This window comes from Micromonas commoda, chromosome 2 (genome assembly GCF_000090985.2).
Source record: "Micromonas commoda chromosome 2, complete sequence".
Classification (NCBI taxonomy): domain Eukaryota; kingdom Viridiplantae; phylum Chlorophyta; class Mamiellophyceae; order Mamiellales; family Mamiellaceae; genus Micromonas; species Micromonas commoda.
Window position 1 is genome coordinate 1,010,928 of NC_013039.1, and position 25,320 is coordinate 1,036,247.

The 25,320-nt window shown below is 66.9% G+C and overlaps 12 protein-coding genes across 12 annotated transcripts; 6 read left to right on the forward strand and 6 right to left on the reverse strand.

The window, feature by feature from the left end:
* Nucleotides 1–221: 221 nt before the first annotated feature.
* MICPUN_78573 (predicted protein) lies at nt 222–2,306 on the forward strand (the record flags this gene model as incomplete). Its single annotated transcript, XM_002499583.1, has 3 exons — nt 222–1,022; nt 1,128–1,609; nt 1,670–2,306. 3 exons carry the CDS (start codon nt 222–224, stop codon nt 2,304–2,306), a joined length of 1,920 nt encoding a protein of 639 aa, XP_002499629.1.
* A 26-nt stretch (nt 2,307–2,332) lies between these two features.
* On the reverse strand, nt 2,333–4,249 carry APC8 (predicted protein; the record flags this gene model as incomplete). Its single annotated transcript, XM_002500064.1, has 2 exons — nt 2,333–3,625; nt 3,767–4,249. 2 exons carry the CDS (start codon nt 4,247–4,249, stop codon nt 2,333–2,335), a joined length of 1,776 nt encoding a protein of 591 aa, XP_002500110.1.
* Nucleotides 4,250–4,605: 356 nt separating this feature from the next.
* Nucleotides 4,606–5,605, reverse strand: LHCP2.7 (prasinophyte specific chlorophyll a/b-binding protein). Its single transcript, XM_002500065.1, has 2 exons — nt 5,501–5,605; nt 4,606–5,347 (listed from the first exon to the last, which is right to left on the reverse strand). The coding sequence occupies exons 1-2, from the start codon at nt 5,561–5,563 to the stop codon at nt 4,715–4,717; spliced, it is 696 nt and encodes a 231-aa protein (XP_002500111.1). The 5' UTR covers nt 5,564–5,605; the 3' UTR covers nt 4,606–4,714.
* Nucleotides 5,606–5,924: 319 nt separating this feature from the next.
* Nucleotides 5,925–6,915, forward strand: LHCP2.5 (prasinophyte specific chlorophyll a/b-binding protein, chloroplast precursor). The gene is made up of 2 exons (XM_002499584.1): nt 5,925–6,028; nt 6,173–6,915. The coding sequence occupies exons 1-2, from the start codon at nt 5,966–5,968 to the stop codon at nt 6,803–6,805; spliced, it is 696 nt and encodes a 231-aa protein (XP_002499630.1). The 5' UTR covers nt 5,925–5,965; the 3' UTR covers nt 6,806–6,915.
* Nucleotides 6,916–7,233: 318 nt separating this feature from the next.
* On the forward strand, nt 7,234–8,311 carry LHCP2.6 (prasinophyte specific chlorophyll a/b-binding protein, chloroplast precursor). Its single transcript, XM_002499585.1, has 2 exons — nt 7,234–7,344; nt 7,486–8,311. Exons 1-2 carry the CDS (start codon nt 7,282–7,284, stop codon nt 8,116–8,118), a joined length of 696 nt encoding a protein of 231 aa, XP_002499631.1. The 5' UTR covers nt 7,234–7,281; the 3' UTR covers nt 8,119–8,311.
* Nucleotides 8,312–8,346: 35 nt separating this feature from the next.
* Nucleotides 8,347–12,117, reverse strand: MICPUN_56049 (predicted protein; the record flags this gene model as incomplete). Its single annotated transcript, XM_002500066.1, has 1 exon — nt 8,347–12,117. The coding sequence occupies one exon, from the start codon at nt 12,115–12,117 to the stop codon at nt 8,347–8,349; it is 3,771 nt and encodes a 1,256-aa protein (XP_002500112.1).
* Nucleotides 12,118–12,761: 644 nt separating this feature from the next.
* Nucleotides 12,762–14,549, forward strand: MICPUN_56048 (myb family protein; the record flags this gene model as incomplete). Its single annotated transcript, XM_002499586.1, has 1 exon — nt 12,762–14,549. The coding sequence occupies one exon, from the start codon at nt 12,762–12,764 to the stop codon at nt 14,547–14,549; it is 1,788 nt and encodes a 595-aa protein (XP_002499632.1).
* Nucleotides 14,550–14,707: 158 nt separating this feature from the next.
* On the forward strand, nt 14,708–16,339 carry MICPUN_113994 (hypothetical protein; the record flags this gene model as incomplete). The annotated part of the gene is made up of 1 exon (XM_002499587.1): nt 14,708–16,339. One exon carries the CDS (start codon nt 14,708–14,710, stop codon nt 16,337–16,339), a length of 1,632 nt encoding a protein of 543 aa, XP_002499633.1.
* A 44-nt stretch (nt 16,340–16,383) lies between these two features.
* Nucleotides 16,384–22,098, reverse strand: MICPUN_56046 (predicted protein; the record flags this gene model as incomplete). Its single annotated transcript, XM_002500067.1, has 1 exon — nt 16,384–22,098. One exon carries the CDS (start codon nt 22,096–22,098, stop codon nt 16,384–16,386), a length of 5,715 nt encoding a protein of 1,904 aa, XP_002500113.1.
* Nucleotides 22,099–22,229: 131 nt separating this feature from the next.
* On the forward strand, nt 22,230–22,763 carry MICPUN_56045 (predicted protein; the record flags this gene model as incomplete). The annotated part of the gene is made up of 1 exon (XM_002499588.1): nt 22,230–22,763. The coding sequence occupies one exon, from the start codon at nt 22,230–22,232 to the stop codon at nt 22,761–22,763; it is 534 nt and encodes a 177-aa protein (XP_002499634.1).
* A 203-nt stretch (nt 22,764–22,966) lies between these two features.
* MICPUN_56044 (predicted protein) lies at nt 22,967–23,341 on the reverse strand (the record flags this gene model as incomplete). Its single annotated transcript, XM_002500068.1, has 1 exon — nt 22,967–23,341. The coding sequence occupies one exon, from the start codon at nt 23,339–23,341 to the stop codon at nt 22,967–22,969; it is 375 nt and encodes a 124-aa protein (XP_002500114.1).
* A 219-nt stretch (nt 23,342–23,560) lies between these two features.
* Nucleotides 23,561–24,763, reverse strand: MICPUN_98884 (zinc permease family; the record flags this gene model as incomplete). The annotated part of the gene is made up of 1 exon (XM_002500069.1): nt 23,561–24,763. The coding sequence occupies one exon, from the start codon at nt 24,761–24,763 to the stop codon at nt 23,561–23,563; it is 1,203 nt and encodes a 400-aa protein (XP_002500115.1).
* Between the last annotated feature and the right edge of the window lie 557 nt (nt 24,764–25,320).

A 25,320-nucleotide genomic window follows, 5' to 3' on the forward strand; every position in this document is an offset into this window, starting at 1 on the left:
CACCGTCATCATCAGCGGAGATAAAATTCTCAGTGGACGTGGCGTGGGATCGTCACAGCGCGGTTCACCGGGGTCGTCCCACGCGCGACCGCGAAGGCGGAGGGCGAATCGGCATGCAGTCGCTCGCGAGTCGAGCGTCCGATCCCGCGCGCGCGGCGTATCGAGCGCGGACGCCCCACGATTCTCCGCTGCGGGCGGCGGTGCCGAGGGGTAAACCGGCGATGCGGGGTCGGCGGGGCGCCGCCGCGCTCTCGGACCCGCCCGGCGCGCCGTCCCGCTCGCAATCCGCGCGGTTCACGTTCACGGACGACGACCTCGCCCACGTTCTCTGCGCCGCCGAGCTGTCGCACGGCTCCGACGGGCTGGTCCAACCTCACCCGCGGAGCGGGTGCGTGCTGCTCGATTCCGCCGGCGCGGTGGTCGCGCGGACCTTCCAGATGGGCCAGGGCGGCGTGCGCTCGGAGGTGCTCGCGGTGCGAGAGGCGGGCGCGCGCGCGGACGGCGGCGTCGCGTACCTCAACTTGGAGCCCGCGCACGGACCGGCCGTCGGCGAGGACGCCGCGGTGGACGCCCTCGTCCGATCGCGGGTATCGCGCGTCGTCGTCGGGATCCTCCACCCGGTCGCGGGCGTCAGGGGCCAAGCCGTCGCGGCGCTCCGCGACGCGGGCGTCCGCGTGGACGTCCTCGGGGAGTTCACCTCCCGGTTCACGTCCGCCGCGGACGAACGCGCCGCCTCCGCCGTCGCCGAGGGCATCGCGCGGTGCCGCGACGCCAACCGCCATCTCCTGCATCGCGTCGCGACGGGCAGGCCGTTTAGCATCTTCAAGTACGCCATGACCGTCGACGGGAAGATCGCCACGACCTCGGGGCACAGCGCGTGGGTCACGGGTCCCGCCGCGAGGCAGCAGGTGTGGGCGGAGCGCGCGAGGTCGGACGCCGTGGTCGTCGGCGGCACCACCGTGCGGCGAGACAACCCGAACCTCACGACCCGCAGGGACGGCGGGCACAGGCCGGCGAGGATCGTCCTCTCGCGAACGATGGACCTGCCCGGGACGGAGGATGCCAACTACGGCCTGGGGACGGGAGATTTCGAGGAGGACGCCGACGCGGGCGCGATGGACGCGAAGGTTCGCGTGCGAAAGCCGAGGACCAACCTCTGGAACACCGACGAGGCCAATACGATCGTGATGACAGTCGCGGGAGCTCGGCGCGAGTTCCAGGCGGAGTTGAGGGCGCTCGGGGTGGAGGTGGTGGAGTTCGACGAGCTCACGCCGGGCGCCGTGGCGGACTACTGCGCCAAGCGGGGGTACCTGCAGCTGTTCTGGGAGTGCGGCGGGGGCCTCGCGGGGCCCGCGCTGACGGACGGGGTCTTCCACCACGTGATGGCCTTCGTGGCTCCGAAGATCGTCGGATCGTCGGGGGGACCCGCGCCGAGCCCGGTGGGGGAGACGGGTTTGGAGCGCATGACTGACGCGCTCGCGCTCAGGGGCCTGGGCATTCGTAAACACGGTCGGGACGTGCTGATCATCGGGTACTTGCCCCCCGCGTCGTCCACGGGCGCGCTGGCGGAGAGCCCGGAAGGAGGAGGCACAAACGACGGCACAGACGCGTGGACCGAGGATCCGCTCGAAATCGTCGAAGCCGCCGCGGAGCGAGCCTCACGGGAAAGGGCGGGCACGGACGCATCCATGCGGTTCTACAAGAGCTGGGACGTCAACGGCGCGTTGTCCAACTTTTCTCCGCATCCCATCGACGCGCCGTTGGTGTGGGTAGGACAAACTGAGGACGATACGGACGCGAAGAACATGTGCGAGTGGCCGACGGTGGAGCACTTTTACCAGGCGCAAAAGTTCGGCGGCGTCGACGACCCCGACGCGCGGGAGGCGATGGAGGCGATTCGCGCGGCGTCGTCGCCGGAGGAGGCGGCGAGGATCGGGCGCACGTTACAGCGCACGAACCCACGCTTGATCCGGCCGGACTGGGACGAGTGTAAGGAACGGGTGATGCGCGATGCGCTGAGGGCCAAGCTGACTCGCCACGCGGCGCCGAGGAATCTGCTGCTCGGGTCGAGGGCGGCGGGGCAGTGCGTGCTGGAGGATTCGCCGACGGACGCGGTGTGGGGGGTGGGACGGGACGGAACGGGCGGGAACCTGCTCGGGCGGCTGCTGATGGAGCTCAGGGACGCCGAGCTGGCCGGGTGGGACCCCGCGGATGAAGACTCCGGGGGTGAAGAATCCGATGAGGCGGGGTCCGTGGCGCCCGGGCTGACCAGGCTCCTGAGGCGCATCTCGGACAAGTTCGGGTGAGTCGTCGGGTGAATCTCGGGTTTTAATTAAACGTCGGCCATCGACGTGTCCTCCGCACGCTCCGCCGCAGCCTCCTGGAGGGCGTGAATCTCTCGCAGCAGCGCCTTTGCGAGCTGCTTTTCCGGCCCGGCGTAATCCAGCAACCGCATGCAGCACGCCTCCGCCTTCCCGTAGTCCTTGGTGTTCTTGTAATAGTCCGCGAGGTAGCTCAGCGCCTTGACCGTGTCTTCGTGCTGATCGGCGCCCTCCTCCAGCAGACGCACGAGGTTTAAACGGTGGTAGTGCGCGGCAGCCTTGGCGTTGTTCGCCTCGTGGTGGAGCTTCGCAAGCTTGCCCAGCGCGATGCCCTCCTGGTCACCGTTCTGGTGCGCTCTCTGATAGCACCTGATCGCCGCCACCGTCATCTGCAGCTGGTCGCTCTCGTAGCACTGACCCATCGCGCACCACATCCTCGGGTCCTTGGGCCGCAGCCGCGTCGCGCGTTGGTAGTAATACAGGGCGTAGTAGGGCATGGTGAGAATCTCGTAGGTTTGGCCGAGGCCGTACCAAGCTCGGTAGTCGCGGGGGTTAATGTCCACCGCGTGCCTATACGCGTCGATCGCCGCTGCGGGATTCTTCATCTCCACGTACTCGTGCCCCATGAGCGTCCACGCGCTGAGGTACTTCCAGTTCAGCCGGAGTGCCCTGGAGAAGTAGACCACCGCCTTCTCGTGCTGCGCCTTCAGCGAGTAGTAGTTGCCGACGATGCAGCACGTCTCGGGGCGGTACTTGTCGGTCAACACCGCGCAGTGCGCCAGATAAGACAGCTTCGCGGTCGCCTCTTTCACGTATAGGATGTTACTGTACGTGTCCATGCCCTCGAGCCTGTAAGGGTCCGCCTTGTACACGTCCTCGAAGATGCTCTGCGCGCGGTCAAACTCGCGCATGTTGTAGTGGCCCACCGCCATCTGAACGACGCCAATCGCCGAAGCGGGAATATCCATCACCAGCGAGGCGTACGCCTGTAAGCCCTTGCGGTTATCCTGTAATTCGAGTTGCAGCGCCGCGATGAACCACTTGCGCATCCAGTGGTCCGGTAAGGGCAACGCCTGCGCCTCCTCCACTGTCGCGCAGAGGGGCATCAGCGCCTCCCACGCGCCCCAGTTGCACGGGTACCCGCGGCACGCCGCGCACAGCGAAACCTTAGCCTTATCCCGCGACTCCCTCTCCACCAGCACCAGACCCAAGAGATAGTGCAGGAACGGGTCGTTGCGGCACTCCGCGTTCGCCGGGGCGTCGTCCTTGAGGATGAGTTCCAAGTCGAACGATAACGTCTCCAGCTCGGCGTTGACGACGTCGCGGCGCGGGCGAGGGCCCACGCCGCCGACGACGCCCCGCGAACCCCCCGCCGCGTGTGGGGACGGTCCGCCCGGGTTACCCCCGGGCCCGTTGATGTTTCCCCCGGGGTTGGATCCGCCGACTTCCAGCATCTCCTCGTTCTTGCGCTTCTCCCCCGCGAGGTAGAGGGAGTAGTAGCGCAGAAACTTTCCGAGGGACGATCGGTTCTCCGTCACCTGGTGCGACGCACGGCGGTACTCGCCGAGATCGAAGTACGCCTTGGCGAGGATGAAGTCGTCGCCCGCGGCCTCTGGCGTGCCTCCGCGTCCGCGCCACTCGGGTGCGTCGTCCGCGGGTGGAGCCGTCGCTGGCGGCTTCGCGGGTTTCTCATCGGTGCCGAGGTCCATCTCGTCGTCCGAGGCGTCGTCGTTCGCGAACGGGGTCGCGGGCGTCGCGGGCGCGGCCGCCGGGGTCGCGTCGTCCTCGTCCTCCCTCGCGCCCGGGACTTCGTCCTCGAGTCCGTACAATTGCTCCGCCGCCCACCTGGCGGAGTGAAGGAGGCCTCTGTTCTGCAGGTCGCGCACGGCTTGCCTGAGCTCGGAATGCTTCACCCTGGAGCCCGCCATGGTGCCCGGTGGGTCGCCCGGAAGCGGTCGCGGCGCCGTGTCCGTGTGCTCGCCCTCGTTCGCGAACGACCGCGAGTGGATCCCGTGGGCGGTATACGAGTCTCGCGAGGAGGTGCGATTCGTCGATGTCGGGGTCGACGTCCGTCGTCACCCGTCAGATCGTCCGCGGCTCTGCGCAAAGACAAGGCGGCCTTTGCGCTGTTGAGTGAAAAATTTGAACCGTCCGATGAAATTGAAAGCAAGACGGTTTCAAGCTGTGTCGATGAAGTGCTAGTTTTTAGTCGCGAAACTACGTTTTTTGATCGGTTTTCCATCTCATCAGTCGTTTCTTTTGGGACCTTTCGAGAGGAAGGAGAGACCAGGAGCACTATCAACCATCAGTAGTCGGCGTGAGCTATCACAACTATCTAGAGCTAGACAATCAGATAACTAGACTAAGCGTGCGTGCATGTGCGGGCAAACTGCTTAGTAGAAGCCGAAGCCGGAGGCGGCGTTGGTGAGCACGTTGGCGTGGACGGGGTCCGCGACGTGCGCCTGCCAGTTGGCGATGGGGCCCTCCTGGGTGGCGAGACCCTGCATGATGCAGCCGAGCCACGCGAACATGGAGAGGCGGCAGTGCTTGAGCTCCTTGATCTTGAGCTCCTCGAGGTCACCGGACTCGGCGAGGCCGAGGGGGTCGAAGCGGCCACCGGGGGACACGTCACCGACGGTGAGCTCGTCGAAGACGGGGTCGGAGAGGCCGGTGCGGTAAGCCTCGGCGAGGCCGACGAGGACGACCTCGATGGCGAGGACGGCCCAGAAGGAGGGGTAGCCGGAGCCCTCGGGGGCGAGGGGAGCGACGGCGCCGGGGAACTTGTCCGCGACGGCGGTGCAGTCGTCGGGGGTGCAGAGGGTACCGGCGGTGAACCAGGGGATGCCGGTGCCGTTCTCGGCGGCCCAGGCACCGGTCACGCCGAGCATCGCCCAGCGGCCGTGGATGACCTCACGCTCGGCGTTCTTCTCGGAGCCGAAGGGGATGATGGGGGACTCGCCGCCGCCGGGGTAGGTGCCGAACTCGGGGTAGATGTCGGCCTTGATGACCTTGGAAACAGACTTGGCCTGAAAAGAGGAGAAAGGAGGGCGTCGTCGTCGTCAGTCGCGTGTTTCCGGCGTCAGATCCGAGCCCGCGAAAACGAGCATCTCCCCGAAATTTCGGGCCGCATTCGAATGTCGTCAACGGCGAGTTGCGTCGCTCGCGGGTGAAATACACACCTGGATCTTGGTCGCCTTGAGGGCCGCGACGGAGCCGGTGAAAGAGGAGGCAATGCAGGCCATTTTTGATGTAGGTGGGTGTAGGTGGAGTGTCTGAAAGACGTGTGCGGAAGTGAATTCGCGAGGCTCGCCACGGGGCAGTTGGAGCAAGAAATTTAACCAACGCGGCGATTTTGCGAAGTCTCGTCCAACCACGGTCTTCCATTTGGCACTTCCCCAAAAAAATCTTTTTGCCCGAGACAGATGGCTGGGCAAATCTTGGGAACTTAGACTGTCGATTTTCCCGATTCTGCACGTGGCCAATCAGAGCGTGGGAAATCGATTTCAGCCGAGTTCAGAGGCCGTGGCTCGCTGTTCCGGATTGTGGGAATCCGAATTTCGATGCAAAAGCTGTTCCGAGCCCGCATCGTCGCCACTTCCAGCACACGCTTAACGCAAACCACACACAACACAACCTCCAAAAAAATGGCCTGCATTGCCTCCTCCTTCACCGGCTCCGTCGCGGCCCTCAAGGCGACCAAGATCCAGGTGTGTATTTACTCAAATCGACCGCGTATATCGCGCTTTCCGTCCAACCGCCGGCTTCCGGCATTTGGGTGAAACTTCCCGAACAACGCGACGCCGAAAACACGCGACTGACGACGACGATACCCTCCTTTCTCCTCTTTTCAGGCCAAGTCTGTGTCCAAGGTCATCAAGGCCGACATCTACCCCGAGTTCGGCACCTACCCCGGCGGCGGCGAGTCCCCCATCATCCCCTTCGGCTCCGAGAAGAACGCCGAGCGTGAGGTCATCCACGGCCGCTGGGCGATGCTCGGCGTGACCGGTGCCTGGGCCGCCGAGAACGGCACCGGCATCCCCTGGTTCACCGCCGGTACCCTCTGCACCCCCGACGACTGCACCGCCGTCGCGGACAAGTTCCCCGGCGCCGTCGCTCCCCTCGCCCCCGAGGGCTCCGGCTACCCCTCCTTCTGGGCCGTCCTCGCCATCGAGGTCGTCCTCGTCGGCCTCGCTGAGGCTTACCGCACCGGCCTCTCCGACCCCGTCTTCGACGAGCTCACCGTCGGTGACGTGTCCCCCGGTGGCCGCTTCGACCCCCTCGGCCTCGCCGAGTCCGGTGACCTCGAGGAGCTCAAGATCAAGGAGCTCAAGCACTGCCGCCTCTCCATGTTCGCGTGGCTCGGCTGCATCATGCAGGGTCTCGCCACCCAGGAGGGCCCCATCGCCAACTGGCAGGCGCACGTCGCGGACCCCGTCCACGCCAACGTGCTCACCAACGCCGCCTCCGGCTTCGGCTTCTACTAAATTGTGCGACCTCGCACGATGGTAGTCCGTCCTGTTGTACCACTTGACTCTAGCGTTAGGTAGTTAGCCAAGGGAGAGTTGTAACAAAGCTTCTCGCTTCCACAAGTCTTATGCTCCCGCACTCGAAAAAGCGAATCCTCCGAACCGTACTGAACCAATGAACCAACGCGAGCTTCGCGGGAAATTAGAAAGTTCCCGATTCTCGCTTTGTGGACCAATGGGAGCGCGGCAGCCGCCGAATGGATCCGCTAAATCCTCATCGATGGTTTGTTTTCTTCGATGAAATCCAGTTCAGGAGCTTTTCATTGGCTTTTCAAGAGACGAGAATCAATTGCTGCGCTGTGACTGGCCGAAAAGGGAGATTCTGTTGGCCTGATTCGCATCAAAGTGAGTAAAAAGCTGACTCGCCGCAACTCCCTCGCCATTCCAGCACACGCAACTTTGCAACACACACACCAAAACTCATTACTACAATCATGGCCTGCATTGCCTCCTCCTTCACCGGCTCCGTCGCGGCCCTCAAGGCGACCAAGATCCAGGTGCGCATCGCATCATGCGCCGTGTTCCGTGTCCGTTCTCTTCTTCGGCAAATGCCCAAAAAAACGCCGAAATCGCGGGCCAAGGCTCCGCCGAAAACACGCGACTGACGACGACGATGCCCTCCTTTCTCCTCTTTTCAGGCCAAGTCTGTTTCCAAGGTCATCAAGGCCGACATCTACCCCGAGTTCGGCACCTACCCCGGCGGCGGCGAGTCCCCCATCATCCCCTTCGGCTCCGAGAAGAACGCCGAGCGTGAGGTCATCCACGGCCGCTGGGCGATGCTCGGCGTGACCGGTGCCTGGGCCGCCGAGAACGGCACCGGCATCCCCTGGTTCACCGCCGGTACCCTCTGCACCCCCGACGACTGCACCGCCGTCGCGGACAAGTTCCCCGGCGCCGTCGCTCCCCTCGCCCCCGAGGGCTCCGGCTACCCCTCCTTCTGGGCCGTCCTCGCCATCGAGGTCGTCCTCGTCGGCCTCGCTGAGGCTTACCGCACCGGCCTCTCCGACCCCGTCTTCGACGAGCTCACCGTCGGTGACGTGTCCCCCGGTGGCCGCTTCGACCCCCTCGGCCTCGCCGAGTCCGGTGACCTCGAGGAGCTCAAGATCAAGGAGCTCAAGCACTGCCGCCTCTCCATGTTCGCGTGGCTCGGCTGCATCATGCAGGGTCTCGCCACCCAGGAGGGCCCCATCGCCAACTGGCAGGCGCACGTCGCGGACCCCGTCCACGCCAACGTGCTCACCAACGCCGCCTCCGGCTTCGGCTTCTACTAAGCGGTGTGCCCAAGTTGCCACCCTTTGTCTCCGAAAATGTTGTAAACCAGTGAACTACGTGTAAGGGAATAACAACCCAACCAAGTTCCTCCGACTTTTAAGTTAAGCCGCCGAAACAAGTTGTACCATGATCCTATTCACGTAGGGCGCTCCGGCAATGTAATGAAAATGTAAACGTTGCATTCAACCTATCGTACGCTCGACTCGTAGTTGCCCTTGGCGTCTCCCTCAGTTCTTGACAACCAGCGCCCTGCGTGAATACCTCGCGGGCTGTGGCTCAGCCGCCGCAGCCTTCCGCTTGCGCCTCCCGCTTTCAGCCGGAGGCGGCACGGCGGCCTTATCGGTCGCATCCGCCGCCTTCTTCGCCCTGGCCTTCGCCTTCGACGCCGTCGGGATGGACGTGGCGGCGTCGTTCGGCGCGGGCGGCGCTGCCCCGACGCCTCCGAGCGACGCGCGAACGGAAGCCGCGAGCTTCCCCGATTCCAGGCTCCCGTGCAGCACGTGCTGCGAGAGATTCGCGCCCGGTCGCGAGAGCCACGACTTGAAAAACTCGGGCGCGACGCACGCGCCGCCCGCTACCGCGTCCACGACCCCGGCCGCCCTGCCTCTGAGTCCGTCGCCCGTGTTGCTCGGGTCGACCACCGCGACGTCCGGCGCGGCTCCCCCGGGGACGAGTTCGCCCTTGGCGGAGATGGACGACACGACGGCTCCGCCGCACCTGAGCACCGCGGCGAGCATGTCGCGTTCCTCCCTGTTCTTGGACGCGAACGGCGCGAGCGCGACGGAGAGGCCCTCGAACGCCCTGCGGCCGGGCGTCGAGTTCCATCGCTCGGCGGCGTCGGGGGTCAGGAGGCCCATCTCGGCGCCACGGCCGCCCCTCCACGGGTGCCTCTCCACAGCCTCCTCCCTCGGCAGCAGCGCGCCCTCTTTACCGGACGCGTCCAGGTAGGACACGTCGAGGATGGGCACGCCTGACGCGGCTGCGGCGAGGAACTTGAGCGAGCGTCCGCCTCGGTCGCCGAACACCACGTGCGTGGCGGCGGCGTCCCAGCCGTGGCCGGGGCTGACGGTTCCGCCCAGGCGCGTCACCAGCGAGCCGTACTTTGTCAAGTCGGATGATGAAAAGCCGCTGAGCGCGACGCGGGGTCGCCGCTCCTTCTCGACGCGGGGGGCGGTGCGATCCTCCTTTGCCTTTTCCTCGCGCGTCCTCTTCTTGGGTGCGGGCTTCTTGGGTGCGGGGGCAGCCTTGGCCTTGGGCGGGTTCGTCTTCTTCGGAACAGACTTGGGCAAAGCCTTGGGAGCAGCCTTTGTTTTGGGAGGAGTCTTCTCCTTGCCAGGCTCCGGGTCGGCGGGCTTGCCGCGGCCGCCGCGCCTGGGACGCGCGGGTGCGAGATCCTGCAGTGCGCCGGCGCAGTCCTGGGTCTCCTGTCCCGGCGCGACGGCGCCGGTGCTCTTGTCGCCGGTGTCCTGGGTCATGATCACAAGCTTCTTGTTGCGGCCACGCCTGGGAACGATAATCTCTTCCTCCTCCTCCTCCTCCTCCTCCTCCTCCTCCTCCTCCTCCTCCTCCTCCTCCACTTCCTTCTCCTCAGCCTGCCTCTGGGTGATACACTCGTCGAGCTCGGCAGCCAGATCGCGGTGGATCGCCTCCTCTTCCTCGCTCGCAGCCCTTCGGACGGCGGCCGCGGCAGCCTTGGCGGCAGAGAGCGTGTCGCTCTTCTTCCTGCCAGTCTTGGGCGCCTCGACGATGACTTCCTCCTCCTGCTGACCCTCGTCCTCCTCCTCCTGACCCTCGTCATCCTCCTCCTGACCCTTGTCCTCCCCAAGGCCTTCTTCCTCCTCCTCCTGCGTGTCCGCCGCGCCGAAGCACGACGCCGCCGCCGCGGCGATGCGCGCTCGCGATCCCGGCGCCGCCGCCCCGACGGAGATCTTCGCGCCGAGATCAAAGCTCCACGTGGCGGCGGCGTTTGGCACGGCGGGGGTCTTGGCGCCGGATCCGGGCGCCGCCTGCGTCGGGATCGCCTGCGTCATGTCCGGCTCGGTGGGACCCGCGAGGAGCTCGTGAAACCCGACGAGCACCTCGCTCAGCGGGCGCTCAACCTCGTGCACGGTGACGCCCGGGAGGTTCCCCGGGACCCGCGCCGGGAGGGTCACGACGTCCATCGCGTCTCGGATCCGGAGCCTGCGCGAGCCGTCGCCACACGGCCGGTACATTCGAGCGATCTGCGCGTGTGACATGTGGAAACCGAAGGGCAGGTATACCTCCGCAAAGGTGACGCAGAGCGCGTCGGGACCTGGCATCGGGGACTCTTCGCCCTCCCACGAGGCATCCGGCTGCTTGGCGGACTCCAGCCTGAGCCGCGAGATGACCGCCGCGCCGAGCGGCCCGCGGTCGCGCTTCTGCGCGGCGTCCCTCGCCAGCGAGGTCCACAGCGATACCTCCTCCTCGGACGTCTCATCCTCGAGGTACGCCAGTTGGTCGCCCCCGCGCAGCGGCGCACACTTGAGCCCGATTGGGACGTCGTCGGGCCTCCACTCGAGCACCTCGAATCGCTGCTTCCTCGACAAGAGCCGCTCCGCCCACGCCGGGTGCGTTTCGTCGTCGACGTCGGCGTCCGGTCGCGGGTCCCAGGTTCCGCTCGCGACGTCTGAGACAAAGGCGTCGAACGAATCCGCCGCGAGGGGCGCGTCGTGGTCCTCGAACCTGTGCCATCGCTGCGGCTGCCTGTCGATGAACCTGCCGCCGAACGCAGCCTCCACCGCAGTGGGCGAGCCGATGCGACCGGTGAAACGCTGCAGCTCCGGCGGCGGGCGCGCGCCGGACTCGCGAATCTTGCGGATCATCGGATCTTCCTTCATGTTGCGATCGCATCGCTCGATGTGCTGCGAGGGGCGCGCCTCGAGCGCGTTCCAGTCGGGGGAGAGCACGGCAGATCCGCCGCCGGGGGTGGGCTGGGACGGCACCCGCTGAGAGAGCGGGGCGCGGGGGGCGGGGGGTTCCATGCCCTTGCCCGCCGAGCTTCCGCTTCCGCCGCGGCTGAGGGTGGTGGTGGTGGTCCCGCCGCTTCCGCCGCCGGAGGACGGCACGAAGCTCCCGGTGGCGGCCGTACCGCCGGTCCTGGGCGCGTCGACGGTCTGGCGGAGCACGGTGTTGCGCGGTGCGGTCGCCGGTGCCTCCTCCTCCCCGGCGGGCGCCATCCCTGCGGTGAGCTCGGTGACGAACGTGTTCAGGCTGTTCCTCCCGCCAGCTGTTCCCCCCGGGTCGTCGCGAACCGCGCCCTCGCCGTCCTCACCAACCTCACCAACATCCTGCGAGTCCGGGACCTCCGCGATCTCCGCCATCTCGTCCTCCTCCCTGCCACTATGCGTCGTGTACGGGGTCTCGTCGAGACGCTTCCACTGCCTCAGGCACTCCTCGAGCCACCTGTGCGACACGATGCGCTGCAGGCCCGTCTGGTTCGCCTTGGCCCATTTCGCGCCTTCGAACTCGTAGCACACGAGGTGGGTCGACTTGCGGTCGAGCACGCGCATGTACTCGCAGCCGAGTGACTTGCACATGTCGATGAGCTGCTGCCTGCGCTCGCCCGTGTACCCGGTGACGCACACGCGCACGTTGGCCATGTCGGGGTGGCCGTCGAGCGTCGGCGGGGGATGGTAGAGGACGCAGTCGTCGATGGGCACGAGCTCGCCCTTGTGGATGCAAGCCTCGATCCAGGACCACGAGACGACGCGCTTCCTATCCTTAATCGCGCGCTTGCAGAGCATGGCCTCAGCGCCGCCCTGGGTGGTCATGAGGACGACGTGCGTCGTGGCATCCTTGTCGTATTCAGTCGAGATCCTCGCGCCGAGTCTGCGGAGGGACTTGGCGGTGTCCTGGCGGAGGGCAAGGACGGCGGGTGACTCGAACGAGTCCGGATCATAGAAGAAGTTCATGCCGAGCATGAACGCGTCGGCGTTCTCGTCCGCCTGCAGCGACGACGCGAACATCGGCACGGACATCGTCGTTCCTAAGCACGCGGTGTACCGATTCGATGCACCCCCTAGGACGTGACGAGTCTTGGAAGGGCCGGGCGCCGGGCGTGACCGGGCGCGACGCGAGGTGTGGGCCGAGCTCGGTGGGAAAACGCGGCTCGGACTCGGCTCGAGTCTTCTCTGGACTCCGCGCGCGCTGAGAGTGCGATACGCCGCGTGCGCTTCGGTGTGCCCAGAACGACGTGACGCGTCACCCTCTTCTCTCCCTCCCCCAAGGAAAAAAAGGGCTGTTCTTCCCCCGTTCAAATCGCGTTTGGGGTGCCAACATTTGGCACCTTCGCGAATTTCGCAATTTTTTGTAACTAGCTGCATGTGTGATAGTTTCGATTGTTGGCGAACCGAACTCGAGCGCCCCGCCTCGCGCATTCAAATATTTTTTGAAGTGTTCCCTCCCGCTTTCGATTCAAACCGGACGGGCACAACGCGACGCGTCGTGTGAGAGACATAAGGGACGCCCACGGCCTTCCTTCCGCCTCTCGTTCGGAGTATCGTCACTGTCATTTCCAGGCGATCGTATCGGCGACAGGAACCCGCGCGCACGACCCAGGTTTGCGTGAGCACCGCCTCGAACCCGCGAGATTTGATTTTTCCAAAGCCGTGACTCGGACAAGATGGCCGCCGTAGTCGCCGCGCCCGCGTGCGAGAACGACATGAACGCCACGAACGTCGGCCCCAGCAACCCTCTGCTGGACGGTGCTTGCGACGACGATGACAACGAGCTAACCGCCGAGCAGAAGAAGATCATCGAGGAGAGGCTCAAGGCGCTCCAGGCTCGCTTCAAGGCTTTCGAGGAGAAGACCACGCAGCAGAAGATCGACGAGCTCATCATGGCCAACGAGGCCTACGGCCTGACCCAGGAGGACGCCGAGATGGTCCTCCGCGTCTGCAATAACAACGAGTTCGAGGCCTCCGACAGACTCACCGAAGAGGAGGACGGCTTCACCTTCCTGAACGCCATCCGCTCCATGGTTGCGCAGGAGAAGCGCGCCAAGAAGCTCACCGGACGGAAGCGCCAGGCCGAGGAAGAGCAGCTCGCGAGGCGCACCAGGATCCTCCGCCGCCGCCGCAACGCCCAGGTCGATGTTGACCCGGACGCGTCCGACTACGAGGAGGAGGAGGACTGGGACGAGGACGACCCGAGCCTCTGGGAGGATTACGCCGACGAACCCGTGCAGGAGATGAGCCACGGCGTTCACTTCGTCCGCCACGTCAAGACCCACAAGCCCCAGGGCGGACGCCTGAGGCTCGACGACGCCATCGCGGCGATGCAAAAGAGGGAGCAGATGCTCAAGGAGAAGAAGGAAAAGGAGGCTGCGGAGGGCAAGTCCGAGTCCGAGCCCTCCCCGGACAAGGCTGACAAGTCCGAGTCTGAGCCCTCCCCGGACAAGCCCGCCGAGAAGCCCGCCGACGAAGAGGACAAGCCCGTGACCGAAGGCGCCGATGCTGCCCCCGAGGATGATAAGGAGGAGAATGAGGAGGTGGAGCTCGACCCCCTGGACGAACTCATCAAGGGCTGGTCCGAGGCGCGTATCAAGGCTTGGAACAACAGGGAAAAGAATGAGAACCAGTACTACTACCGCTTCAACGCGCCAGGCGAGAGGCAGGGCGAGGGCAAGTGGTCCGATGACGAGCACGCGCTGTTCATGTCCACGCTGGAGAAGGTGAAGGCTGGCGAGCTCAAGGATTCCAGCGGCAACGTAGTCCCCATGTACCAGTGGGGCTCCTTCTCCAAGGATATCCCCGGCCGTGTCGGCTATCAGTGCTCCAACTACTACCGCTCGCTCATCACGCAAAACAAGCTCGAGGACGAGAACTACCAGCTGGACGACCAGGGTAAGCTCCGATTCAACTTCAAGAACAAGGGCTTTACACGCGACGAGGAAGGTCGCATGAAGAAGGCGCCCGCGGTTCCCAAGGCTCCCAGGGTTCCCAAGCCTCCCAAGGACAACAGCGCGGCTCTGCAGAGGAAGAGGGAGGCTGAGGCGAAGAAGAAGGCTAAGGCCAAGGCCAAGGCGGAGAAGGAAGCCGAGCGGAAAGCGGCGAAGGAGGACAAAGACTTCAAGTGCAGCACCAAGTTCGACACCGTCCGACGCAGCTGCCGCAGCAGCGGCACCAAGAAGTACTCTGACGGCGACGGGTCGGAGGATGAGGAGGACCTGGGCCCTGTGCTCCCGGGCTTCATCGATCCCCTCACCAAGATGGCGATCGAGGAGCCCGCCATCTCCCCCTACGGTCACGTGTGCGGCTACGAGATTTGGTGCAAGATCCTCCGCCAGGAGGGAACCAAGGACACCTGCCCATTCACCAGGCAGCCCCTCAAGCGCCGCCAGCTCGTCATCCTGACCCACGACAACATCGCCGAGTACCGCGAGAAGATGGTCGAGACGCAGAACAACTAAGCGGCGAACCACAGGGTTCACGACGAGTAACTTTAATACCACACGAGACGAACGCGATTATCATCACCGTTTACCCCGCATCCCCCCCCGCAGGGAAGTGTTGTTACTTTTGGAAGAAAAAGAAACGACGTCTGGTTCCGATCTCAAATCACAAGTCGATGGCCCGCAAGAAGGAACGCCACCGGGAGCCACCGGCGGGGCCCGATGAGGAGGACAAGCTCTCCTGGCGCAGCGCCGGCGGTGATGTCTGGGAGCGCGCACTCGACGAATCGGATATTTCGCGCGACGTCGACCCGGACAAGAGCTTCTTCGATACCGACGACGTGACCCGGGCGGTGGATCGGCTGACCACCGCGATGGTCCGAGCGGGCGGGGTGGGGTGCGTGCTCAAGGGCGGCCTGAACCTCTTCTCGTGGCTCGCCGGCAGGAGCAAATCGAGGCGGCGCGGCTCGACGAGCGGCAAACCCGGTCCGTCCGTCCGCGACGCGCTGCACGACACCGCGGCGTTCGCGTCGTTCCTCGTGGCATTCGCGGGAACCTACGTGTCCGTGGACGAGTGCCTGGCGCTGAGGTACGGGAAGCAGCAGAGCAAGCAGTGGAGGGCCGCGGTCGCCGGTTTAGTCGCGGGGCCCGCGCTCCTACTCGCGGACGGGCCGCACGTCAAGGGCGGGGGGGCAAAGAGGCACTACGGGCTCGCCACCTACCTGTGGCTTCGGTCCACCGTGCTCATCGCTCGATGCGGTTTGAAGCGGCGCGACTCTCGCGATACCCACCCGCTCGCCAAAGCCGCGCTCGCGCCCTTCGCGCACGAGCACGCCGACGTCGCGCTGATGATGGCGAGCACCTGGGTCATCCTCTCCTGCTTCGTGCTCAAGCCCGACGCCCTGCAGGGCGCCTACGGATCGTTCCTCAACAAACACGGCGGGAAGACCAAGGCGCATTACGCCGCGCTGAGGGCGATGGCGCTCGCCTCCACGGCGGCGCAGACCCGCGACGCGATCCGATCCGCGGCGATCGCGCTGTTCCCCACCGGCTCCACCGCGCACGAGGCGCTCATGAACGTGGCGAACATGGACGACGGTTCGCTCCTCGCCGCGAAACCGACGCTCTGGGGCCTCGTGCTCTACCCGGGCTCCGACGCGCTCGCGCACTTTTTCGGGTTCTACCGCGAGGCGTTGGGCCGGGCGCTGCCCATCTACGTCCCGCTCTACGCCATCCCGGCGCTCATCGTCCACAGGCACAGGCTTTTGGGTCCCAGAGGGGGTGTTTTGGCGATGAGAGCGGCGGCGGGCGCGGGGCGGTCGAGCGCATTTCTCGCCGCGTATTGCGCCTGCGCTTGGCTGGCGCCGGATGCGTTGCAACGGCTCGTGTTCGGCACGCTGAGCGGGTGGACCGTGTCCGTCTCCGTGCCCCTCGCCGGGCTCGCGGTGCTGATCGAGAAGCCCAGCCGGCGGCAGGAGCTGGGCGTTTACTGCGCGTCCAGGGCGCTGGAGGCGGCGGCGGTGTGTTTGGTGTCGTGGGGGTGGGTGCCGCGGCGGCTGGCGGCGCGGACGAGGGCGGACGTGGCGCTGTTCGCGGCGGGCGCGGCGGCGATCATGCACTGCTACAACACGGAACGGGACGTGTTCAGGAGCAAGTACTTGAACGTGCTGGACTTTGTGTTTGGGAACGCGGGTCACGGCCGGCAGTGCATCAGACACGTCGGGAGTTACTACCAGGTGGCGTTCGTGGGTGGTGATACTCATAAAAATGAGTCAGCTAGTCGACAGTTCCGAGACGTTTCCTCGTGATGCGACGCGAATTCTATCTACTTTACTAAGCTTGATGATAAAGTCTACCGAGGACCGCCTTCGCCCGCGAGCCCGAACGCCTCGTTCGTGAGCCTGAACAGCTTCACCGTCCCGTCGCCGCCGCAGGTCAACACCCCCGAGCCCTCGAGCGCCAAAATTTCAGACACGCCCACGTACGCGATGTTCTGCCCGCCGCCCCTCGGCGCTACGAACGTGTGCCGCTCGTGCGCGCCGTGCACCCGCTGCAGATGCGCGCCGGTCCCGCCGGACCACACGCGCACGTCCCCGTCTTTACACCCGGAGACGAGCAAGCTACCGGTGCTTCCGGAGGCGCCGGAGACGCCGGCTAACGACGCCAGCGCGGTGACCTTGGCGCAGTGCGCCTCGCCGCCGGCCCGCGACGCCGACGCCCGCCACAGCACCGACCTCGCGCCGTCGGGGGACCCGCCGAGTAAACGCAGGTCGTGCGCGGCGACGTCCCCGTTCCGTCCGGCGGTCGCGACGAGCGGCCACGGCCCGCATCCGGCGACGACACCGGCCGGTCCCCCGTCCGTCGAGCCCCCGGGGATGAGGAGCGTCGTCACCGCGGTGGTGCCGCCGGGGCCGTGCGGCGAAAACGCCGCCGCCGGTTTGGACCCCGGAAGTAAGGTATCCCACAGCGCGACGGACGCGCCGCCGTCCCCCGATGACCCGCGCGTCTCGCACAGGTTCTTACCCACCAGCGCGATCACCATCGGGGACAGGTACGCGAGCGCCTCCACGCGTGAATCGCCCCAACGGCGGTCGCCCCCAGCCCGGCGATGGGGCGTCCACTCGGATGCGGGCGGGGCGCCGTCGATGCTGCTCCCGTCGCCGCGCCACGCGCACGCGTCGCCGTCCCACCCGCCGATGGCGAACCCGGCGCCCGTCCCCGGGGACCACGCCGCCGCGGTGACGGGTCCGGGCCGGCCAGCCGAGTGGGCGCCGACGTCCGGGCGGGCGGCGCGGGGCATCGCCACCCCGCCGTGCTCCGCGCCGTGCTCCGCGTCGAAGCGCCACAGGACGGCGGAGCCCGCGGCGGCGCCGGCGAGCAGCAACGGACGCGACGGGTGCGCCGCGACGCACCGAGCGGCGACGTCGGTGGACGGCCGCGTCGGACCTCCTCGTCCCGAACCGCTTGCTTCTTCGTCGGGTGCCAAGGGTAACCCCGGGTAACCCCTGAACTTAAACCCTTCGAACACGGAGGTTCTCTGGAGGTTACGCGAAGCGGCAGACGCGGACCGGAGCGCGGCGGCGGCGTGCTCCGCGTCGGGGCCGAGCCGCGTCAGGTCGGCGACGACGAGACCCTTCCTGACCGCGGCCAGGCCCAGCTGGTGCGGCGCCGTCGGGTTGAGGCACACGCCGTGGAAGGCGTCGCCGGTGAGCTTGGCGATCTCGAGCGGGGTCCTGAGGGCGCGGCGGTTCGGTGCGACATTCGATCCGGTTTTCGTCGGCGTTCCCACGAGCGACGTGTTGACGAAGACGTCAAACCCGGATTGCATAAAGTCGCGGCCGTGGGAAGCCCTGGGCGACGGCGTCGTGGGGCTCGCGGGGCCCGCGAAGTTCTCGGAGACGCCGCGATTCCTTCTTCCGACGCGGATGCGCTGAAGGCTCGCGAACCGCGGCGAGCCGAGAGACGAGCGCGGCGACCCGAAGAAATTTCCCGATTTGTTGCGACGTTCCGCCTCGGCCCGACCTTCCTCGGCCCGAGCCGCAAACTCGCGCCTCCTCATCAGCGATTCGCGCGTTTCCGGCACCGGAACGACCACGTCGCGTCGCCTCATGCCCGCCTCGAGCGCGTCGACGATTTCGTGTATCCTCGCGCGATCGGGAACTGACGAACCCGGGGGGCCGATCGCCTCCGCCGCCAGCGCCGCCGCCGCCAGCCGACCGCGGACGTCGACGGACGCCGCCTCCCTCCCTCCGACGCCGCGCGCGCACCTCTCCAACGCAGCGAGCGGCATGCCGCGTGCCTCCAGCGCGAGGATCAGCGGAACCCTCGACGCCGCCGCGGCGTCGCCCGCGGCGTCGGCGAGTCGCGGGGCGACGAGGCGCAGGGGCCCGCGCGAGGAGATGATTTCGCAGAGATCCGCCGCGGGCGCAAACCCAGAGAGGAGACGCACAGACTCTGACCCGTCGCCGCACATCCACCGAAGCGCCGCGAGGGTCCACGCGTCCTTCATCTCGTCCCTGTCGTCGAGGCTGGGCACGATCTCCCGGCGCAAAAAGTCCTTGACGAGCGGGGAGAGGCTCGCGGGAAGCGGAGCCTCGGGCTCGGCGGCGAGAGGAGGGGCCCCCCGGGGATCCGCGTCAGCCTCGGCGAGCGCGTCGGGCGCGGACGCATTCGCGGGTTCCACCGCGCCGAACCCCGCAAAGGCGTCCGCGGATAGCATGCCGTCGTCGTTTGCCCCGCCGCCCGTGATCCCCGGCGGGGTCGGCGGCGCGGTCTCGGCTGAGATCTTCGACCTCGACCGAGCATCCGCCGGCGCGAGCCGGGCGACGGTCACCGCCAGCGATAGGTCCCCGAGCCTGCGCCACACCAGCGCCGCGGCGTCCGCGTGCTCCCCCGCGAGCACAAAGAACGTCGCGGCGAACGCGTACCTGTGCTTGGACATGAGCGCGTACGCGTTCTTCAGCGCAGCCTCCCTGTGCCGATCCTCGGCAAAGTTCCTGGACAAAAACTCCGCCAGCCTCGTGTCCCTCGCGGCTTTGAAGAGGCCCGCGAGGACGCTCGTCCTGCCGAGGGCGGCGTACAGCAGCGCGCACGGGTTCTCGCCGCCGGGATCGCGCGTCGCCGCGAATTCCGCACGCGCGGCTGCGTCCACGAGCCGACGTAGCTCCCCGTCGTCCCTCACCCACAGCGGGACGCCGAGCCGCCTCAGCTCCGACCACGCGCGACCCGCCGACTCGGAAGATAGGAGCGAAGACAGGAGCGCGTCCTGCGTGTCGCACTGCAGCGCCCACGCGAGCGTCTCGCCGCTCGGGCCGCGCGCGTCGGGGTAACCGGGGTGACTCCGGGTTGTCCTCAGCCGCCGGCTTCGCGCGAGGCCAATCACTCGGCGACCGGCTTCGTCTACGCCCGAGTGGTCGACCCCGCCGCCGTCGGCGTCGCGCAGGGCGTCGAAAGCCCCGAGCAGGGCCATGCGCTCGTCGGATCGTAGGCCCGGCAGCGCGTCGCCGCGCGCGGCGACCAGCTCGGCTCCCTCCTCGGCCTCGGCGGCGGAGAAGCGTTCGCCCGGGGGCGCGTTCCCGACGCGTACAGCCGGACCCTCCGCCGGCGTCGACTCGTCGGTTTTCTCGGCGGCGAGGTCCTGTCCAAAGGTGAAGAGCGCGGGTCTGGGAGGCGCGGGGGCGAACCCCGCGAACCCGCCAAACGCGCCCGCGTCGAACGTCGGAACGTCGCCCGAGGGTGCCGAGGGTATCGAGGGTGCCGAGGGTGCCGAGGGTGCCGAGGGTGCGCCGACCCGGGCGATGAGCTCCGCGATTGGCACCGGCGGCGGACCCGCGGACGGATCCGCCGCGCAAGATCCGTCGTCGATGGCGCGGAGGTGCGCGATCGCGTTTCTCGCGACGTCCCGCGCTCGTCCAATCTCGCCCCGCGTCAGCCAGTCCGAAAGGACGCTCGGGTGGTACGCGGGCAGCGGCGCCGCGGCGTTCGCCAGCGTCGCCGCGAGGTTGGGTCCAACACCCAGCGCGTGAACCTCTCGTCCGACGCCGACGACGAGGGACTCGCCGCCGGGCGTCCACGCGCACGCGCCCACCCCGCACTCGTCGTCGAACTCGCGACGACAGAGCCGGGTCCACCCGCCCCGTTCGCGGTCGCGACGTCCGTCGTCGGCACCCTCGGCCACCTCGGCGGTCCCGTCGCGCCGCGGGATCCTCGCGTACGCGGCCACGGACGAGCCGACGCCGACCGCCAGCAACGCGCAGCCCGCGCCCGCGTCGAACCAGCTGAGCTCCGCCGCCGCCGCCGTCCGCCCGCGCCCGCCCGCCGACTCCCCATCCGACTCCTCGTCGCGTCCGCCGATGAGCTCAGCCTCGAGGGCGAATCTTCCCCCCGCGTCCACCTCGCCCTCGTACACGGCGACTCGTCCGCTCGCGAAGGCGGCGGCGACGCGGGTGCCGAACGGCGCGGCCGCCACCGCCACCGCGTCCGACGGCATCCCCTCGTGTATGCCCGTGTATGCCCGCGTGAGCCGCTCCGAATAAATGTGACGACTTTGCGGCGAATGGTCGACGTCGCTCGCGGGCTCGAGCGTCCCACCGGCGGTGACGCGCCACGCGAACGTCAACCCGGCTTCGTCCGTCGTGCACACGATCCCGTCGTCACCCGCGACCGCGCTCGTCACCCTCGCGCCGTGCCCGATGAAACTGCACCGCCCGGCGAAACTCGGCCGGCGGCTCTCGACGCCCGGTGGGTCTTTTTCGTTCGCCACAATCGCGCCGTCTTCCAGGCTCACCTCCGCGCGTCGCACCCCCGTGTGGGCCGACGCGAACGCTATCCTCGCGACCCGACCGGCCACCCCCACCGGCTCGCACGTCCACGAAACCCCGCACCCCGGGTTCAACCCCTCGAAGTCGCCTCTGTCCCCCAAACGAGCCGTAGCCCAGAGGCGAGCGTCGGGCGCCCGCGCCGGGCTCGCCGGCCCGTCACCGAATCCTCCATCCACGCCGACGCAGCGCCACACCCGGACGACGCCGTCCTGCCCGATCCCCGCCGCGTACTCGCCGCTCGCCGTCGAGATCCACCTCGCGGCGAGGAGGTCGCACGGCGAGGGGTTCGGCGCGCCAGTCGCGGGACATACCATCTCCGTCTGAATCGTCAGCGCCTGGAAGAACGCGTTCGTCGTTCCGGTGTCCTCTTCACCTAATAATACGCGCGGGGTTCGGGTCCAGAGCCTCGCCGCGCCGTCGGCGGCGACGGTGAGCGCGGCGGCGAGCGGTGAGTCCCCGTCGCACGGTCCCGGACGAGCGGCGACGTTCACGACGGGCGCCGGGTGACGCAGCTCGGCGACTTGGACGCGAAGAGTCTCTTCGTCACGTTTCGATCGCGTCGAGGGCAGCCACAGGAACGCTCGGCGGGAGGTTCCGCCGCCCGCGGTGATGAACGGGGCGCGCGCGTCGCGACCCGCCGCGATGAACTTCTGCGCGACGGGCGCGCGCGCGCGACGGCGCCACTCCGCCAAAGGGGAAGCGCCGCCGTCGTCAGTCCCGTTGTTAGTAGTCGACGACGACGACGCATCCGGTTGACCGATCGTCGTCGGCGCTTCTCCTTCGGCGACGCGCCACTCGAACGCGCCCACGAACCCCGACGCGGTGGCCACGACGACCGTATCGCCGTCGTCCGTCCACGTCAGCGCGGTCGCGTCCGCGTCCAGCGCGATGCGGTCGACGAGCGTCCACGCGACGCCCGCGTCGCTCGGCGCGTACAGGTGGACGGCGCCGAGTGCGCCGATCGCGAGGAGACCCGCGCGTTCCGCGCCGGGCGCCCACGCGCAGATGATCCTCCCCGCTCCGGGCGGCGATGTCGCGCCATCCTCCGCTGACCCCGGTCGTATCACGACGGGGGCGTCGGAGAGTGCACCGGTGGCGCTCACCTCGGATACGACGACGACATCCCCGGACGGGTAGGCGACGTCTACCGCTCCGCCGGACGCGCGGGGCAGCAGCGCCACCGCGCCGGTAGCGCCGCCGGTGATGCGCTGCCGCGACTCCAGCGCCACCCCGCCGCCCGGCGTCATCACGGCGGTCGGGCGCCCTTCCCAGTGGCGCGCTTCAAACACCGCCAAACAAACAACGACGAACGACGCGACGAAAAAACGCCGGTGCACGCTCACAACGCGGCGCGCGGCGTGAGACGACGGTGGACGGCATGACGGAGCCGAAGGGCGCGCTAGGGACGGCACCGGACGTCGCTCCGATCGGGACCGGGTCCGCGGCGCTCAAGCAGGCACCCGCGGTCGCCCAAGCTCCAGCCGCGGTGATGCACCCCGGGGGATTCGCGCCGCAAGGGGCGTACCCCGGAGTACCCGGCGGGTACCCCGAGATCGACCTGGAGCAGGTCCCGGACGACGGATCGTTCAACCCGCTCCTGGACCCCAACTACACCGCGCTGCAGCTCGCGCTCGCGCAGGCGGTGGAGCGCGATCCGGAAGGGGCGACCGCGTTTTACCTGGAGCTGTGCGACAAGGGTCCTCGCGCCATGGTCCGCAGAGTCGTCGACGGGATCGTGCCGGGGGCGCCTCGGGTGCCGCCGGTGGTGGGGATGCCGGCCGGGGGGGGCGTGGGGGGGAGCGCGAGCACGGGGTTGCCCAGGCGGCCGGGGTCGACGGTGTGCATCGAGTACTCGAGGTTGGGCGGGTGCGCGCTCGGCGCGGCGTGTCCATACGACCACCCGACGGGATGACGAGATTATGGATGACGAGATGATGACGAAAACGCATCATCACGCGGCGGCGGGGCGGCGAGTCGTCGTCGAGACGCGACGCGACCGGTGCGGCCGCGGTTAGTCGAAGGAGTAGCCTTTTAACCTAGATGTCCACGTTAGCGCTCCGGTGTTGTCTTCGTGTTGGCTACTGCGTTTGCTAAGGATTGAAGGGCTACTTTTGGCTAAGGCTTGCGAAACTCCGCGAAGGGGTCCCTCCAGACCGCTGTCCCCGCGGGCACCCGCTTTTCGTTGGTGTTGGAAGTGAACAGCGCGCCGGTGCTCCCGAGACTCCTGATGGACTGTATGACGATGTCGTGCGTCTCCCTGACGTACGGTTGCCTGCTCCTCCCGGTTCGCTGCATCTTGTCAAGGTTCACGCGCGACGTCTTCCCCCAGGTGGCCGGGTCACCCTCGACAATCACCCCCGTCACCGGACACTTCACGCGCTTCAGCTGCTTGATATCAACCCTCGGGTCCGCGGACACAACGGTGATGTCGCCCAGGGGGTTATCTGACCGTGGGAGGGTCGGATGAGGGGCGGTCTCGAGGGCTACCATCGCGCGCGTCCAACTGTGAATTTGCCAAATTTGGACCACCGTAAAAAAGCTGCCACGGCAGCACTGCGGAAAAACCGAGTCGACTTGACGCCGCGCGAGGAGACGCTCCGCCGGCAGCAACCTAATAAACTGCCACTGCAAAAAGAGGGCACGACTCAAATAGTAGGCGTCTTTAGGTTTTAGACAACAAATAGCACTAGTACAAAACCGAGCGGACGATCAGTGCTCGTGCTCCGGGGCGGACAGCGCCGACATGAAGATGACGAAGCAACCGATGGAGTACGCCGAGAACGCCCAGAAACGATCGACGCGGCTTGGGGCGCCGTGGACGACGACGGGCTCGTCGCAGATAGAAACCCCAGATTCCGTCAACTTGCCACCCTTGTCTCCGGTCCTGATCTCGCCGCACGCCCTCGCGCACGTCTCGAACGCATCCGTGCTCACCTCGGTGGCGCCGATGTACAGAAACGTACCGGCGGAGAGCCCCTCGAGGATGAGCAGGGTCAAGCCGCCCGCCTGCTCCGCGGCGATGCCGATGGCGATTCCGAGCGGCGTGACGCACGCGAAGAGGGTGATGAGCGCGATCGACTCCAATTTGGTCAGTCCCTCTTTGATGAACTTGGCGCCGATGGAGAACGCCGCGGGCGCCTTGTGGCTGCAGATGGCGGTGGTGAGCGCGATGATGCTCTCGCGCTCGTGCTGCACGCCGAGGCTGACGCCCGCGAGCACCGCGTGGAGGGAGATGGCGAAGAGGATGATGAACGCGCTGTAGAAGTTGCTCTTATCCGGCTTCGTCTCGGAGAGCGCGACGGACTCCGTCTTCGCCGCTTCCTCGTCCAGCATTTTGTGATGGCCATCCTTGAGCCCGCCATGACCGTGGGCGCCGTGGCCGTGGCCGTGGCCGTGACCGTGGGAGACGTGGCCTTCGTAGTCCATCTCGGAGTGCGAGTGCGTGTGGAAGAGCACGCGCTCGACGAAAAACACCAGCATGTAGCCGAGCACGACGAGCGTGTAAGAGAGGGGGTACTTGCCGGCGTACTCCTTCTTCTCGCCCTCCTCCACGACGTGGGGCAGGATGTGAACGAGACCGGCGGTGAGGAAGATGCCGCCAGAGAAGGCGTTCATGAGCGAGATGACGCCGGTCATCTTGGGGAGCGACTTGACGATGGCCAGGGGGAGCAGGCCGCCGAAGAGCGCCTCGAAGAAGATGACGAAGAGCAGGCCAATCTTGAGGTTGAGGTGCTCCTTGGTGCCATCGTGGTGGTGGTCGTCGTGGTCATCGTGGTCGTCGTGGTCATCGTGGTCATCGTGGTCCTCCTCCGCGGCGAACGCGACGGGGGCGCAGGAAAGCGCGATGGCGGCGAGCAGCGCCAAGATCTGGGTTCGAGCGCCGCAGCGCGCGAAAATCTGGTCGGCGGCCATGGTTCGATCACGCGGTGACGCGGTGTTGGGCGCGAGCGAGGCGCGGGATGCGTAAAGAGCGGTCGCCGGAGGGCTAACCGATGTTTGAGTAGTCGATGTCGCGGGTCAGCGAATCGTCTATGCGAGGCCGTCCGGGAGGTCGGCGCGCGTGCGAGTGGCATGCTGGCGGCAACGCTTGTTAAAATTTAACGAACGCTCCAGGACCGTGGGATTCGTTGAGTCACAAACCGTCGAGGACCTCCGGTTGCCGTGATAATGGCGGCGCACTCTTCTCCGCCGATTTTCTTGAGTCATAAACCGTCAACTTCTCCATATAAACTCGGCGCCGCCATTATCACGGCAACCCGAAATATCACGCCGCCATTATCACGGCAACCGTGGGTGCCGAGCAAAAGTTCTGACTGTTTGCCTGTGTGATCGGAACAGCTGTTTTCCTTGAGTTACAAACCATCGATTTCGTCAAAGACCCTGGGCGGGTCGGGATCGCGGGGCAGCTCGCAGCGCGCATCGAAAGCGTCTCCGGCGCGCCTTCCTTCTTTTCCATCGCGGGTGCCAAC